This window comes from Diuraphis noxia, unplaced genomic scaffold (assembly GCF_037042655.1).
Source record: "Diuraphis noxia isolate RWA-SAM2 unplaced genomic scaffold, SU_Dnox_SAM2 contig0009, whole genome shotgun sequence".
Classification (NCBI taxonomy): Eukaryota; Metazoa; Arthropoda; class Insecta; order Hemiptera; family Aphididae; genus Diuraphis; species Diuraphis noxia.
The window spans coordinates 1,233,454-1,251,382 of record NW_028301719.1 but is presented as its reverse complement, the minus strand read 5'-3'; the positions used below and the strand labels follow the sequence as shown (position 1 = coordinate 1,251,382).

At 29.3% G+C, this 17,929-nt stretch overlaps 1 protein-coding gene across 1 annotated transcript; it reads left to right on the top strand.

Annotated features, from left to right (window-relative positions):
- Nucleotides 1–176: 176 nt before the first annotated feature.
- On the top strand, nucleotides 177–17,346 carry LOC149054208 (protein SCAI-like). Its single transcript, XM_089230543.1, has 15 exons — nucleotides 177–1,176; nucleotides 4,587–4,682; nucleotides 5,827–5,913; nucleotides 6,899–6,997; nucleotides 7,865–7,961; nucleotides 8,190–8,347; nucleotides 9,475–9,568; nucleotides 9,690–9,803; nucleotides 9,980–10,127; nucleotides 10,191–10,277; nucleotides 10,978–11,068; nucleotides 11,152–11,306; nucleotides 12,370–12,546; nucleotides 12,643–12,743; nucleotides 15,697–17,346. Exons 1-15 carry the CDS (start codon nucleotides 1,070–1,072, stop codon nucleotides 15,829–15,831), a joined length of 1,746 nt encoding a protein of 581 aa, XP_089086669.1. The 5' UTR covers nucleotides 177–1,069; the 3' UTR covers nucleotides 15,832–17,346.
- The last annotated feature ends 583 nt before the right edge of the window (nucleotides 17,347–17,929 follow it).

Sequence of the window (17,929 nt, the reverse complement as noted above, 5' to 3'; positions counted from 1 at the left end):
CGACGCAACCCCTATGCGTCGAGGCCGGCGCGGCGGATTCAGCCGACGAGACGCGTCGTCGTCGTGGTCGTTATCCGTACACCGCCTACGCCGCGCCGCACCGAAATTGAAACGACCGACGCGAGCGCCGCCGTCTCCAGTGCACCAGCGCAAACAACCTCCCCCCCACGCCACCACTACCACTGCTACCGCTCGCGGAAACCCGCAAAACGCGTGCCACCGCGCCCCGAGATTACGTATTTTTGTTATTTCGCCGGACGCGGATGAACGCCGACCGAGCGCGCGCCGCAGCCGTACATCGATCCGTACACGTGCGTGGGCGATACGGCGCTAAACACATCCCCTGCCGCCCACGAGACGCGTCTCTCAATCGGCGGTTGTTGTGCGATCGCCGTCGCTGCTCGCCACGCATCACACTCCCGACGACAGTGTACACATCACGATCGCCGCAGCATCGCTACCGGTCACTGGTTCGACAACCACCCTTACGGCGATACCGCGTGAGTAATACGAATATCGTGTACAATACCGCCGGCCTGCGCATCTAGTATTAAAATCGTGATAAACCGCGAGTGACAATCGCATACGACGATCGGTTTAGAAAACAATATCAATCCTGTCGCTCACCGCGGCGCGTAACAATAATATCGTCACAATATTACACTATATCGTATCGTATTATTAGTGTTGCGGGAGCAGGTGCAACGGTAGTCGTCTGGTCGGCGGTGACCGACATGGACCACCGTATCGAATCACCGACCACATCGTGCGCGACACGGCACTGCTACTGCTGCTGCCGCTGCTGTCCGTCAACGGGACGGAGTTGCCGGTCGTCCACACGCGCTGCGGCCGCACGGACTCGTCCCGTCGCTAGTACGTGAGATCGCTGCTGCTGCTGCAGGGCTCCGTCCGCGGCGGCGACGGTGACGACGACGACGACGACGACGACGTCGTTGACCACTGTGCAGCGAAGGTGCAGGCGGCGGATGCGGCGACGTGGTGATCGCCGGTGGTGGCTTGTACCGTCACATCAGCAGATCGTCTCTCGACACCAGTGTTCGTGATAATTATGGTCGTGGCCGCAACCATGGCCAGCATGGATGACCACGAGCGGAAGATTGTCGTCGAGTTCTGTCAACTGCTCGAACAGTCAAAGCAGCTATTCAACGGGCTCCGGTAAGTGGCGATGCTATTAAGTATGCAGTCGGCGACTGATTATAATATCAACCCGTCAGGCAATATAATCGACGTCATCCGATAGCGTCCGTCGTCACATCTATAATTTAATAACAATTAATTTAATTTTTATTATTTATGCTGCAACAATACCCTTTCGGCTACAGCTTTTAGCTTTTAAAAGGGCAACAAAAACTTTTTTCCTTTCTTATGAAATATACCTATGTAATTTTGTTGACTAATATGTTTATGGTTTTAAAGCAGTACAATACAATTAATTTAACAATAATAATATTATACTGCAATTTGTTATTGTATTAATTATTTTATATCAGCGTGTTACGATATTGTGATATTATTTTAACTAGAGAGAAAGAGAGAGGGAGTGAGAGAGAGAGAAAATACAATAATATTCTCTTATCGCTGACTCGCGTACTGCAGCTAAAATATATATATAACAGAGCGCGTACACGCGTATGAGTCATTTCGGTATACTACGGACCGGTGTTTTCGCGTTATGTTTCTCTCATTTTTTACCATAGTGAACCATCCAATATTCAACGTTACTATGGCACTGCTTTTTGAAAACTCACGTCGTCAAGGGCGGTTAAAAGTTTTTGAAAAGGGATGAGAGAGTTTTTTTCAGATAAATTATAAATTTAATTTCTATACATAACTTCAATACTAAACTGTATTTAATTTACATATATATAAAGTACATGCATGATGTCTTACAAGTCCAAAGGGGGTTAGCCTCTTGTCCTTTCCCATCGTATTAGATTCACTGACACATGTCATATAATTAATATTATTATGACAATGACGACTTATTATTTCAATGCGGTTCTCTCGTTAGTCTCTGTAGTAGGCTTAAGATCTAGAAATACATTTCAGAATATAACACCTATAGTATAGGTAGGTTAGGTTAGGGTAGGTTATATCTACAATATGATTATTTACCTACGCTTCATAATAATATTACATTGTGTGGCATTTATGCTTCTACGCAATACACTTATTGTGCTTGTGTTGACAAAAAACACACATTTCCGTTGAAATAGGGAGTAAAATACTAACGTTAGTACGTTACCTCCAAGCGACGCGTATACCCTGATTACATTGCTTCGTGAGCTTAGCATTTTTTTTTTTTAATTATGTCTTACGAGTATTATATTCAAACGTGGGACGTGATTTAGTCGTTTGAAAAAGTCTATGTTTTTGTATGTGTGGGTAGGGTTCCGAAAAATATGGTACGAAACCATCGAGTCACGTACCGGGTGTCTTATTATCCAGGAAGGTATACAAATATAATTTAATCGTATCGTATATCGTTATTAATAGGCCCGGATTCGATTTTGTTTGCATTTTTTTACAAATCCGAGAACGTTGGCGGTTGATATCGTTTTTGTTTTTCAGCGGGGAGCAAACATTTTAAATACATCAGTTTTATCTCTAAAGATATTATTTACTAAACGCTTAGATTTTAATAACGGGTTGGGGTCTTTTTTAAAAGAATACATGTATCTATTGTTAATATTACCTGATTTTTCCTATACATTAAAATATTTCAAATGTAAAATAAATAACAATTATAGTAACTATTGAATATTTAAACGATTGATATATACACGATTGTACTTAGTATAATTGTTATTATACCGCCATGCTAATTAGTAATTATACATAGTGATTACAAGGGCTCGGAAGTTATAGCACTAATATAGTAATTTTTTAGCGCTTTAATATGCACTTAAAAAACACCACATTAAGCGCTATAAATAGCACTTAAAATTGGAAAATATGCAAATTAAAATTTTATTAACAAAAATTTTTTTATAAACTAATTTTTAGACTTTTTTAAATTATACAAGTTTTATATAAAATATGATATAGTAAATATTAGAGAAGTAAGCACTTTTCCGGCTCTGGAACATTTTCAATCTAACCTTCGAACGAATTCGATAACTGCAGTACATTTGATCAAATTTGTAATTTTGTAATTTGTAATCACTGATTACATATTAGAGAATAGAAAATGAGAGAAAAGGAATAGTTTGACGATCTAAAATGACATTTCCAGTGATTAAACATTTTTCACCGTGCTCAGTACTGCAGCGCATGCATAATGAATATATTAATTTTAGGTACATATCACTTCGCTAAATAATAAAAAAAAATAAATAAATAAATAAATAAAAAAAAAAAAATAATAACCAGTTTGAAGTAGTGTCAATGGACGCTCCCTTCAGTCGAGCCTCCTAACCTTGTAAATAAAAAAAAAATCTCACATTTACTTATTGTTTTATTTTTATTACAGATTGTAAATTTATATTATATTAAATTAAAAAAAAAAAAAAGGTACATATTATTATGCTCCAATAAAAAAAAAAATTATCGTTTTGGTACCTATATTATGTTTAGTACTTAGTTTATAATTTCTGCAAGGCACATCATAATTTTACTAAACGTATATAAATTGTTCGACATACATTACGTTTATATTAGGTTAGTACGTTTCGTAGATCTCTGTATACTGCAAAACCTTTTAAGCTCAAATATTTCAATAAGAACCAAAATTAAATTATAAACTATAAACAAAAAATACACATGTCGTATACTTGTATAATATATTGATAGGTATTCGAGTATTCGGGATTGGGGTACAGCCAAAAATCTAATATTAACATCATCCAATCCATTCAGTTAATCAACCTACGCTTAATGACAGGTGTATAGTACCTACAACGTTAGTAGAAACAGTAACTTCACAACAACTTAAAAATACAAACACTTACTAAACTAGCTTTTGACTATTACACAATAAATTTCATGTCATTACACTATAAACCGTCTAAACCACACAAATCCATTTTTATCCAAGCGCTTACTAACGCTTCAGTAACTCTTCACTCTGTTCTTAAACACAACTCAAACAGTCAAGTTCTCTTCTAGTATTTTTTATCTTACGCTTCTCTAAACAACTAACAAATAATAATAAAATACAAATATATATCTAAGCGTATAAGTCCGTGAAGTTTTTGAAGAGGTTTCTCAGCAGAACATCCATTTCCTTTAAGCAAACGCGTCAACATAATTTGTAATTAAATCAACTTTACATATTCTAATATTCTATAGGTATTTGTATACGGGTTTTACTGATTTATATAAAAAAATAAAATATTTGGAAAAATACGTCATATTAATTGCCACCATACTATATTTGTAAAACACGCAGAAACATCCTGCTGTTATATTATACTTATAAAAAAAGGCCACGGATGGTATTTTCCTCTCCTATTCCTCCGACTACTGCGAAAAAAACATCCACGCACGTTTCAGTGATACGCAATGATTTTATACTGTTTTTACTCGGAGAGATTATAATTTTAAATTTTAAATCATATTTACAGAGACCTTCCACAATGCGGTCAGAAAATCTGGCAAGGGTATTTCGGCAAGACTTTCGACGTTTACACAAAACTTTGGAAGTTTCAACAGCAACATAGGTAATTCATAAATATACATATTTTATAATATTATGATATAATTTTTGCATTTAAGCAGCACAATTATTTAAATAATTGGTCGTATATATAAATACTGCTAGAGGTATGACCAAAAGGCGAGTCTGTCCGCCAAGTTGTTTTGTTCGGCCTACTGCACTATATAATACTGCTGGCTATCTATTCAATTTCAATACATATTTATATGAGAAGTCTAATATTAATATGAAGTTTATCGTGTACATTTTTATCTGTAACTATAATAAGTTACTAATTTGATATTGTGTTTAATACTGCATTTTACATAACAATAATACACGAATGAAAAAAAAACTAATTTTGTTCCTTGTCCACGAACGTTATAAAATGTATAACATTCATCTTGATTGTTATTTTTTCCTTTATTTTATTTAAATTAAACAAAATATTTATAAAGCTATATTGTAACAATCAAAATATATGACACGTATAATGGTATAATTTATGCGAATTTATATTATTATTATAATTTTGAATTCTTTTCACGTGTTCAGTTCAATGCTGAACAAAAAATTGTATAAAATTTAATCTTTGTTTTTTTTTCGATTTTACTTTTTTTATGGATGTCATACTCTCAAGTTTTATGAATAAAAGATAATATTTTGCACTGCGCAGCTTAAATTATTCTAACTTTTAATATACGTAGTATTATATTTATATATGTACACCTTAAAGTTATACTGTTCACCACTATTTAAATACTTTAAATGAAAAACTTAACTATGTTTTTTCTATTTGCTTAATTTTATTGATCGTTTTTAATATTAATTCGTTGTAGTTTTCACATAAATGAAACTTTATAACACATAATGTTTTGATGTATGAAACCTATTTATAATTTGGTTTTTATATTTTTATGTACAAATTATAGTACTCAACCAACTGGTAAAGTCGAGCTTATGTAACAAAATTACTATTTGTACAAATGTATATTAAATTGAATAATTAATGATGCAGGTACTTAAAATAATAATATACAATGTGATATTACCTAACAGAGTAACATAATCTTAAAAACTACAAAAATTGTTTTTGAAAAATACTTATTACTAAATTCTTAACATAAAAAATGTTCTGTATGATTTCATATTGAATTGTTTTGTTTCAGACAAGTGTTGGATACAAAATATGGCTTAAAGCGATGGCAAATAGGTGAAATAGCCTCAAAAATAGGTCAACTGTATTATCATTACTAGTGAGTATATTCATATTCTTCAGTCAGGCATAAAAATGCCACACTATCCGATGAGCCCATAACTATTGATCCTTTCTACATACTTAACGTGGTGTAAAGATAAAAAAAAATGGTACAAAAGCCAACGAACCAAGCGACGACAGCCCCTAAATGGCAAACTGACAAACTAAATTAATTTGGACTTCGACATTGCTGTGTTTTACTCGAAGTTTTAAGTGTTTTTTTGGGTTATCCTTATAAATTATTGGTCAAGGGTTTTAATGATATTATCCACTTGTGAACGTGATCTGGAGAAAAAACTACAATTTTACACTATTAGGCGTGTATACATATATAGGTACCCTATTATAATGTATGGCAGTCACTCCATTAAATAGCTTATTTTACATAATGCGTAAAATCGATGCGAACGCGGTCATACTTAGACTTGTCGGCTAATATGTACTGGGTGTAACAGAATTAACCGACAATCGTTGTTAATCAACTGTGTATAATAGATTTTGTTTTTATTAAAATAACTTATTTTTCTAATTTATTAATAACGATAGTCGTAGTATAATATTTAATTTATAAAAAACATTTAATACAAATTTAAAAAATAAAAGTTATTATATAGTTGGTTTACACCCTGTACATAGATTTTTTTTTAACTGGGGTTTTAAGGGATTGGGGGTATAGTTTCCAAGTATAAAACAATAGTTTCGTGGCATGTATTTCAAGCGTGACGGGCCTATTATTTTTTTTTTTACACAATTCACTTATCGATTAAAACTCTTTGGGCAGTGTATAAATATATAAATTTCCATTACACAAAAATCTACGTAAATTTGGATTTAATATAATATAAATTATACTATATAGTATATATATATATATATTTAAGTACGCACAAGATCCTCACATCATACACAACATTATCATAATATCTATTATTTCATTAGGCGTTTATCGCATAATTTAAATGAAATTAAATAATTCGTTTTAGCCTTAGAACCAGCGATACGAACAATTTGAACGAAGCGTATTCGTTCTATTCAGCAATAAGAGGAAGACAATACTATTCTCGAGTATCTCAGGAAGATAGGTAAGTTAAACAATTAAATTTTAATCATATAGATTAAAAAATTTATATTAAATATCTGATTGTAAAAATTACAAAACTATAGACTATAGTATAGGTATACCTATATAATAAATGCACTGACAAAAACGCACATAATAATTGATTATATTATGAGTAGGTATTAATCTTTAATTTTTTTGATTTACCTATTTAAAATACTTCCTGACGTTTAAAGTGGGTAGGCAATAAACTAATTACTAATAACTAATAATATTATGCACCACATATAATAATGATATGTAGCTAATTGTAATAAGCTAATATTATAATATTATTTATACATCATATAGTTGTATGAAAATACGTAGTTGTGTTTTTGCCTAAATGACAGAATTGTGATACATATTCCAAATAAAGTCTAATACATTTTATAATTTTAGTCATGTTTTAAATAAATTATAGTATAAATAATGATTTCCACTAATTATATGGCTAAAATTATGTTTTAAACTAAATATATAGTGTCGGTATTTATGTGAACATTTAAAAAAATGTATTTTCAAAAAAATTCAAAACTGTACTATTTAATGTGGTATTCTTTGTAGATAAAATGTTATTTTGTTTAGTGTAAATATTAAAATAAATAGCCATTTTAACACATAAAGAGGATAAATGAAAATGTATAGTTTTGCTAAATTAGCTGTTTGAGAAAACGAAAATACGGCTTTTGATTATCTATAATAAAGTTATAGTTAATGTCAATTTTACTATAAGAAAAATGGTTCATTTTCAATAGACAACAGTGTTTTAATGTTTTATTGATATAAAAAAGATACAACTAAAGTCATTTTTGCATCAGATATTAATTTATAAATTGTATGTTTTCAGATCTGATCTTATGGTAAAGAAACTGAGGTATTACGCTAGGTTTATCGTCGTGTGCCTGTTGCTAAGAAGAGTAGGAGCCATTCGCGAATTATTGGCTGTACGTATAATAGAGTGATAGTTTTTATTAATATCAAATATATTATTGTAATCAATCTGATTCAGTGCTCACTGTTTTTTTCCTCTTTGCGCCTACCTAATAATGAAGGGAAAAAATCGATGACATTTTAGTTTAATACAGCATCGTTTTGTTTTTATTTTTTACTTACACGCAATTTTTTTCATTTCTTATAAGTTTATCATTGTGTATACTTTTTTATGTACCTAGGAGCTCGACAAGCAAATCGTAGACTATACGAGTACGTACGAACCGGACGACCAATTGGAATGGTCTTTGGTGTTAGAAGAAATCAAAACATTCGTAAAAGCCGACAGCATAGTAAACGTTTTACACGCTGACCAGAGCAGTGTCATACTTTCACATAGGTAAATACTAAATATATATAATGTAATAATATAGGTACTTAAACAACATAGTACAACACACAAAGTAGGTGGAATTGGTGGTGGAGGGAGACTTCACGGTGGAACTTTGCCACCCCCCAAGAAAAAACTATTTGGAAGGAAAACTTATCATTTTTAATGGACTAGTAAATTGTGATAAATGTTATTCCTCAAACAATTAGAGCCAAGTGCTTCCTATGACACTTTACTATCGTATACTGTAATATAGTATACAATGTAATATACCTTAACTGTATAATATTTATTATACTAAAACATTTCGTATAATATATTTTTAACGCGTTAACCGTGATACTGCATAATATCCATTGAGTATTCGTACTTCATGTATTATGCAATACAATATACTTTCGACTTTTTACAGAGAACAGGGGTTTCTAGCTCGTCTATAATATAACCTATTTATTCTACGTTTCTAACCCAATTTTTAAAAACTGATGGTATAAAATTAAAACTTATGAACCTAAACTCTATAAGTAATCCAAATCGTACTTTGATTTAATATATGTAGGTATCGTATTGTAATCGTATTAGGTATGATTTACTTACATTTTTAACTTAACAAAAAGAACTATGTACCTAAGTACTTATATATCTACCAAAATTAAAATGATATTAAAACCTTGGTAAACTACTCCATGATAACAAATTTTAAAATAATATAAAACGATGGGACATAAAACTGTTTCAAAGACATTTTAAAATATGAGCTAATATCAAATTCTTTAAGAAAAAGAACCCTTCAGGCTTCAAGGGGATAAAATATAATGAGCTTTTCTTGGAGTTCTTGGAGAAAATATCCCATTCGCACGCCTATACATTGTAGGTATGTGAATATTGGCTACATTACGTGTCTATGGTCTTTTTTCTACCCGTTCAATTTCCCCTCTGTCAACAGCCAACATTCAATATATTTTCATGTTCGCTACACCGCAAATGATACCATACAAGCTACAACATACAAAAGCGTTAACGCATGATTCGTTTTCCTTATACTCGTTTGACACGCACATATGCAATAAAAAGAAACTTTTACATTGCTATAGATCATGTATAGGAATGTAACCTACCAATAATTATGTTCACAGGTTAACACCGTTGACTACGCCACCGGTGGAAAAATCCACGATGATGAATCTCTCGTTGCAAGAAATCATACTCATAGGAAACGCGTCGGAACAGGTGGGGGAAATTGAATAATTTACTCTATAAATACATCGACATAATGCATAATAAATAATAATGCTGCACTATGCTCTAATGCCATAATCAACAATTATAAAAATAAAACTGTCAATTGTAGGTCAAGTTCAGCGAAATGACAATAGACATGTTTCGAATGATGCAGACGTTAGAGAGAGAAAAAAACAGAGACGAAGTTAATCACGTATCCGATCCTCCTTCTAGGGCATCATTTGTGAGTCATCTTACTCAAGTGTAACATTAATTAAATTTGTTTTTAGTTTTAAATTAAAAACAATACATGATGATATATTCTGCAGTTCTGCACTGTATTCGTATACTATATTATTCATTTTTTTATAATGAGACATAGACATAAGTATGACTATTAACTAAATATATTTTTTATAGGAAAAAAGTTACTCGATAACTAGTAATAAAACCTTAGCATATCCTATGATGGCAAATCACGACGTGAATAGTTCTAGAAGAGAAAATCCTCACAAATATATACTTTATAAACCAACTATTACTCAAATTATGATGTTTTTAGCTACAGGTTCAAATACGCACATTTTATATTATTATTGTTTTTGTTTTAATTTAATATTTTTAATTTAAGGTTTTAAAGAACTCCCTGCAAACGGCGTGCTTCTCATGTACGTTTCGGCAGATGGATGCTTTCAAACCTCGAAACATGTAAATGATTGTAAGTAAAATATTAACAAATTAAATACATGTATATTAATATACGAGATTAGCTTGTTTTAAAATACATATCTTGAATATTTCGTGTATACCTTCAAACTTTATATAAATTATAAAACTAATAATTCCTCAAAACGTTTCGTTGAAAATAAAATAACTTTATTTGAATATAATATCTATTTACGACCGTGTAAAAATTCAATATCTTTTGATATTATATAGAACAAAAAATGATTTTATTTTAAAATTGGAAAACATTTACGATTAGGTAGGTACGTAAGATTCTAAATATGTTGCCATATAATAAAAATACTAATATTCACTATTGTAGATTTCTTATAAATAGTTATACAGTTCTACTTATTGTATGATAGACTGACTGTATTGAATCAACCACTATTTTTATTTTTTTGTTTTATTTAGTATAACTTTACCAATATGAAATTTAGTTTGACGATGATTTAATCGCTATGAACATAATACAACTTGTATTATGTAGGTAGGTAACAATATTGATTAAAGCATTGGCTATAAATTGTATATAATTCTTTTATATTCTCTTATACATTAGTCACTGTCCATTGCAAAATTATTGATTTCAATTTTTTAGGTACTTATATGGAAACACTTTTATGATTATCGTTGTATTTAATATATTTTTAATTTAGTTAGGTACGACCTAAAAAATAATTATTTTTCAGTGGGTTACGATTGTGGAGGAGTCATGGCAAGTAGCAAACGAGAAATGGAACTGACCAATAAAAAGGGTGTACATGTAAAAGAAATCCACTGGTAAGAATTCAAAAAATCTTGTAAACCAAAATATATTATTTCAGAATCTAAAAAATATATTCATTATTTTTATCATTTGATAGCTTATATCCAGGAGATCTTTACCCGTTCACTAGAAAACCATTGTTCGTTATTATTGATTCCGATAATAGCTTTGCCTTTCAATACATACCGAGGTATTTCGGCCATCCGTTCGTCGTGCTCATGTCTCCCCAGGAATTGCCGGATAAGCTTCACGGTTGGAAAAATTATATAATAATAAATCAAAACATAGTAATAATATAATAATATTTCTATAAAAATAGACATATCAATAAATATAATGAGTTTTAACCAATGAAATTCTAATTCATTATTTTGAACTGTCTGTAACCAAAACATATGATAAAAGTATTTTTATACACTAGGTAACACAAATTGTACAATATACAAATAGATAATAGTTATAAAAAGTTAAAAATTTTAAATGACAATAAATATAATAAAAAAAGCCAAAATATTTTGAAATTTATAACTTGTATAAAATAAAATATTTAAGTATCTACGTTATTTATTTTTTAATTTCAACATAAAAACAAGATTTTAAAAATTTGCATAAAATCTGGTTGCGCACAAACAATTTCAGTTTCCTAACATTTTTTTTTTATTATTCTTGGTTATCTTGAGAAGTAGCCTCTATCCCCATTAAAGTACCAAATAAATCCAATTTTTCGCTGAAATTCGCTATCGAAGTTAAAGAATTATATATTTTTACTACTACAAAGTGTGATTATTGACACTAATAAAAACATTTTTGATTCTAAAAACACGTCCCTTATAATCTGAAATACATTATTCATTCATACTTTTTACATTAAATATTTAAGAAAATAACAAATGAAAACAATTTTTAAATATATATTCAACGACACAATCCCCAATTCCGAGTTTATAGTTTTATCTATGAAATTTACTTTATTTGGTTCTTAGTTTTTGACTACACTATACCTTGGCTAAGATATTATGTAGAATCTTGTTGGTACAGATCTTGTTTAGATTTTCACTATTGTTTATGGCTGAAAATAGTTATGTCAGACAAAACAAAACATTCATAAAATACATATAAGTCAGTAATCGGTACACAATTGGTAGCCTCTAGGAATATATCAAATTGTAAACATCATCAATTCATATGACTTCAAGTTTAAATGCCTTATATCATAATTATACATATTATTATATTATTATGTTGTTTGATTTAAAAAATATATATACTATAGATATGTGGTTCTTATAACATTATGTGTTTTTTTATCCAACAGAACAACTACAGCACAACGGGAGTTTGTTCACGTTGTTCTTACATAGCCCTTTGACTGCATTCTGTCTCATATGTAACATTCTAACGGTTAAAATGCATTTATGGGAGAGGGCCAATTCGTACGTAGATAGGTTCATCACGGAAGCTAGCCGTCTGTTTACTAGCAAAGTAAAACCAGGTAAATAAAAAGAGTTAAAAATAATACAAGTTTCCAGAAACAGTTGTTTCGAATAACTTTTTAATAGATAAACATTATTTATTGTTGTTTTTTCAGATGTTTCTTATATACAGTTCTTTGGTGACGATTTTTTACGACTATTATTACTGCGGTACGTCTTTTGCCACGTTGTACTTCGTCATCATCGAGCATTTGTTGTGAGTTAACGATCATATTATTTTTATTTATCGTCATTCATCTTAATAATATATTAATATACTATATACTATTTTGAGTTAATTATTGTAGCGTAATATAATTTTTGTTTACTAAAAAAGTCATACATACCTAGTTAGATGTAAGATGTGCCTACAATTATTATTATATATTTTATATAATGTTAAAAATTACAATTAGAGTATAGTATATAGTTAAGAAATATACTACACATGGCACATGAATAAAACAAGTCGTACATTAAATATGATTTAATTTAGACATTGGCATAAAAAGTATCTACAAATACGCATTGTGGAAAGGTTTGCGATTGTGAGATGTGCTATTTTTGAATGTATCAAACACATAAATACATATTAACTTTTGCATACAGCGTAGGAATATGCGATATCCCACGGATTTCTGAAAATGTATAAATCGTTTTTAAATGTATTGGATGGTTTATTAAACAAATATTTCATTTCTCTGAAATCTTATTATATCGATATATTTTTTTTTACTCTTTTTATTTCACGATTTAATAATATATTTTAAAGTATTTACTATAATGATCAAAAATGTATTGGGTACCTAGTTCACGTCATATACTATTATGTAAATTCGTAAAACTATATTTGTATTCAAATTATTTATAAATTATAATTAAAATTATATTATGATTATGAATATATCTTCGCCAAGTTTGTTTTTGTTTGTGTTTGAATGATAATTTTACTATTTAAAGTGATATTCTGTGTTCATTGACTACCTATCCCTAGTTAAGCAACAACATCTAAAAATAATTTGTCTCCGGATGTAAAAGTATTCGCAAAAAAACAACAATCTACACATGTAGTTATAATAGTGCATATTATTATATAGTAATTTATTATTGTCAAATATGATTCATACATTTTTGACCATTCATATTGCAGTTACCACATTGCACAATTTGCACATGAACTTGATTTTAGCTTTTATGTCTTAGCATAGGGAAAACACTCGAACGCCATTAAATAAATTTGAAAGTTTTTTTTTTTTTAATCTATAGCCATGGTAATTATACTAGTAGATTATGTACTGTTATTTTTACCATCCCTAACATAAAAACATGTAATTACATATAATTATAATTTATAACTATTTATAACACTGGGTAATTTAAAAAAAAAAAAAGCGGGTAAGTCGTGTATGTCGCTGTGCTGTACAGTAGATTACAAGTGGGTTACTGTAATGGATGGAATTAAATTTGAATCCAATGATATTATATCATTGTATACGAAAAACGATTCTGAGCGAAGACGGTTTATCTGTCTAGGATATATTATAGATTATTAAAAATTTTCAAATATTAGTTTTAAAAAGAAAAATTTTTATGAATTTCTAGTTTGAAATAATTTGCGAATTTTCGTGATTTTTACATATGTTGTCAAAATTTGAACTTTAAATGCTTATAAAAAAAAATTGTGACTATATATTTCTTTTGTTTTTCAATTTTTATTGTAAAAATATATTATGAGCCTTGTATTAAATTTTCAAATCTTAGATATAAAAAGAAATTTTTTATGAATTTCTAGCTTAAAATAATTTGTGAATTTTCGTGATTTTTACGTATTTTGTCAAAATTCAAACTTTGAATGCTTATAAAAAAAAATTGTGACTATGAATTTATTTTATTTTTCAACTGCTATTGTAACAATATGTTAAGAGCCTTGTATTAAATTTTCAAGCTTTTCTGCCTAACAAGTAAATTTTTATCGATATTAATTTAAAAAAAACTAATAATGATCGAAAATTTGAAATGCCTATGAATAGTTCAACTTAAGTCGAAATTTTTTGAAAATTCCATGGTGGATAGAATATACTTATATAAACATTAGGTGAAAATTTCATGTATCTATGGTCATTTGTTTTAAAGTTACATCAAAAACCAAAATCGATTTTGTCGAAAACTGAGTGTGCGTAAAATTTCCCGTTTTTCCCTTAATTTTTAGTTTGTTTTTCTCAATTATTTAGAAAAGTATTAAGAATTTTTTTACTTTTGACCCCCCAAAGTACCAACTAGATTCACTTTTGTGTCCGTCATCGCGTTTTATTGGGGCAGTAAAAGTGCTTCGATTTTCGACTTCAGTGTACCTCGTTCGATCAGAACATGAATCTAGTTGGTACTTGGGGGGTCAAAAGTAAAATATTCTCAATATTTTTCTAAATAACCGTGGTAAACAAACTAAAAATTAAGGGAATAACAGGAAATTTTACGCATAATCAGTTTTCGACAAAATCGATTTTGGTTTTTGATGTAACTTTAAAACAAATGACCATAGATACATGCAAATTTCAAAAAATTACGACTTAAGTTGAACTATTTATAGGCATATGCAATTTTCTTTCATTATTAGTTTTGTTTTTTTTTTTAATTAATATCGATAAAAATGTATTTGTTGGGTAGAAAAACTTGAAAATTTAATACAATAAGGCTCCTAATATATTGCTAGAATAGCAGTTGAAAAAAATATTAAAAATACATAGGTAGGCACGGTTTTTTTTTATAAGCTTTCAAAGTTTAAATTTTGACAAAATACGTAAAAATCACAAAAATTCGCAAATTATTTACGTGTGTGAAGTGCCCCCCCCCCCCCATATCGACCGAAATTATTTTAACCTAAAAATTCTTATAAATTTTTCTTTTTAAATCTAAGATTTGAAAATGTTTATAATAATATAAAATATATATCTTAGACAGATAAACCGTCTCCACTCAGAATCGTTTTTCATATACAATGATATAATATCATTGGATTCAAATTTAATTCCATCCATTACAGTAACCCACTTGTAACCTACTGTACATCAGAGCGACATCCATGACTTACCCGCTTTTTTTTTACATTTATTAATTTATTACCTAAGATCGTTATAGGTTTTACTAACTAATAACACTTTTATCTGTTTTAGGGAGAACAGTATCTTCCGCGGTGTCAACCGCCATTGCCTTTGGCTAGCTTTTTAGACGAGATATCTCTGAAGAAGTACGTCAGAGAGTTAGCCAAACACTTGGACGTTTTGTCACATTTCGAAAACTTCGAATGATCCCCATTACCCACTATTATTATTATTATATTGCTCGGCGGTCAACTTCTTCCAGTATAAAAATAATAATTATTATGATTACTGTTGTTATTTGATTATATTACATATAGTATGTAGTTTACCATATTATATAATATTATGTTTCTATAAATATTGTACAAAGTCGTGAAATTCGTGTGTATGACCTATAATACCTGCATATTGTGTGAAAATTGTTCGGATATATGATGTAAGTCAACAATATTTAAATCTGTTTTAAATCTTGATTTCGACCAAACGTACGTAAAATGTGGCGATTCAATATTCGTCTAGTTTATAGATGTTTATCCCACATATATTAATTGTTTCGTTTCCAATAACTGGAGTTCGATATTTGTTCTACATGACTATAATATATTATATACGTTCAGTTAAATAGTAGTATTTAGATTAAATATAATATATATATATATGTTCATATATATAATGGGTGATTCGCCAAAGATACCCCCTCGACATTTTTCTTTAGTTTTTAAGTTATTTGAAGTCTGAATTTCGGAATTTTTGAATATACTTTAAAATATAATTAATACTATTAAAATATACATAATTTTGAGTACTTAATATTTTTTTGTACTATTTAAGAGTTGTTATATGGTGAAACAAATTCTGTTTTTAAAATGAGTACCATAGTTTTCTAAAGGTGTACCTTTATTTACTATAAATTATTTAACAATCATTTTTTGAGAATTTTGATGTGTCGAAATCAAAATTTGCTCGAGTTATTAAACAAGGTATTTAGGTACGTGATAGGTTCGTGATAATAAGTTTAAAAAGTATAGGGACTATGATGATTTTAAAATTATAGTGATTAATATTAATCTTCCAACATTTTTAAATTTTTAAAGGTTTAGTATAATACACACTAGTTTCAATATGATATCTATTTTGTATTTTTGTAAAACCATTTGTAAAGACTATTTTGTCTTTAAACTATCAATTTAAATAACTCCAAAACCATTCGTTTGAATTTTAATTTAGATGCCAACATCAAAATGATCGAAAAAAAAATGTTCTATTTAATAGTTTGATTTGAGAAAGTGGGTCTTTATTTGAAGAAAACAGAAGTTACAATGGATAACACACTTCTTAGTAAGTAGTGAAAATATGTGCATCAGGTATTATTAAAAATAAAGAGTGAGTGGGTTTGATTGGTGAATCACACTGTATATTATATTATGTTACATAAATAATAAATAATAAATAATAATTATTGTCTTTGTTTAGGCCCTAATGGCTTTTTTATTTGTTCATTTAATTTGTTAAAAACTATTTAACTCCATCGTAATATATTTGAAACTTAATAATGTGTTATGGTTTAATCAAAATACGTCGATCGAAAGTACAATAAACGTATATAATCGCTAAGGAGGCCTGTAATGTTTAATGTTTATATACATGAATAAAAGTACCAAACTACAATGTTATATTATTATATAAGTTATGAGTACCAATTAAATTTGAAAAAACCTGTAACACTTTTCTTTGTTTTTAATTCTAATTTCTAATAATAAATAGTTTAATGTTTTTCTAAATTAATTAATCAATTTCCAAATCTTCCATTTTATACTACGAAAAATCTCTTAAAATTGCATTATATACAAATTGTTAGCAAAATAAAGTACAGTATTTTTTATAAAATTCATTAATCTATTTATACTATAAAACTACTTGGTTTAAAAAAAAAAAAAAAACATTGCTGCTTAATAAAAACCAAGTACCCTGAATATTAGTTTTACTATATACATAAGTGTTTTATTATCATTATTATTATAAATTATTATTGTTTCTGGATATACTGTTTCTTGTAATCCCTGTATTTATCATTTTATTGTATTTCATGATGGGAGACGAGTATGATTTACGCATACCGTACCTGTATAGTGTAAGTACCTACGTCCTACATGCACGAGTTATATGAGTATGTATACTACTGACATCTATACATAAAAAAATATATAATTTTTTTCTTTATTAACAATATATAATATACAAAATCTGTACAAGATTGGCACAATCAGAGTATGAGGAAAATTGAAAATTTTGAATGAAGAAGCCA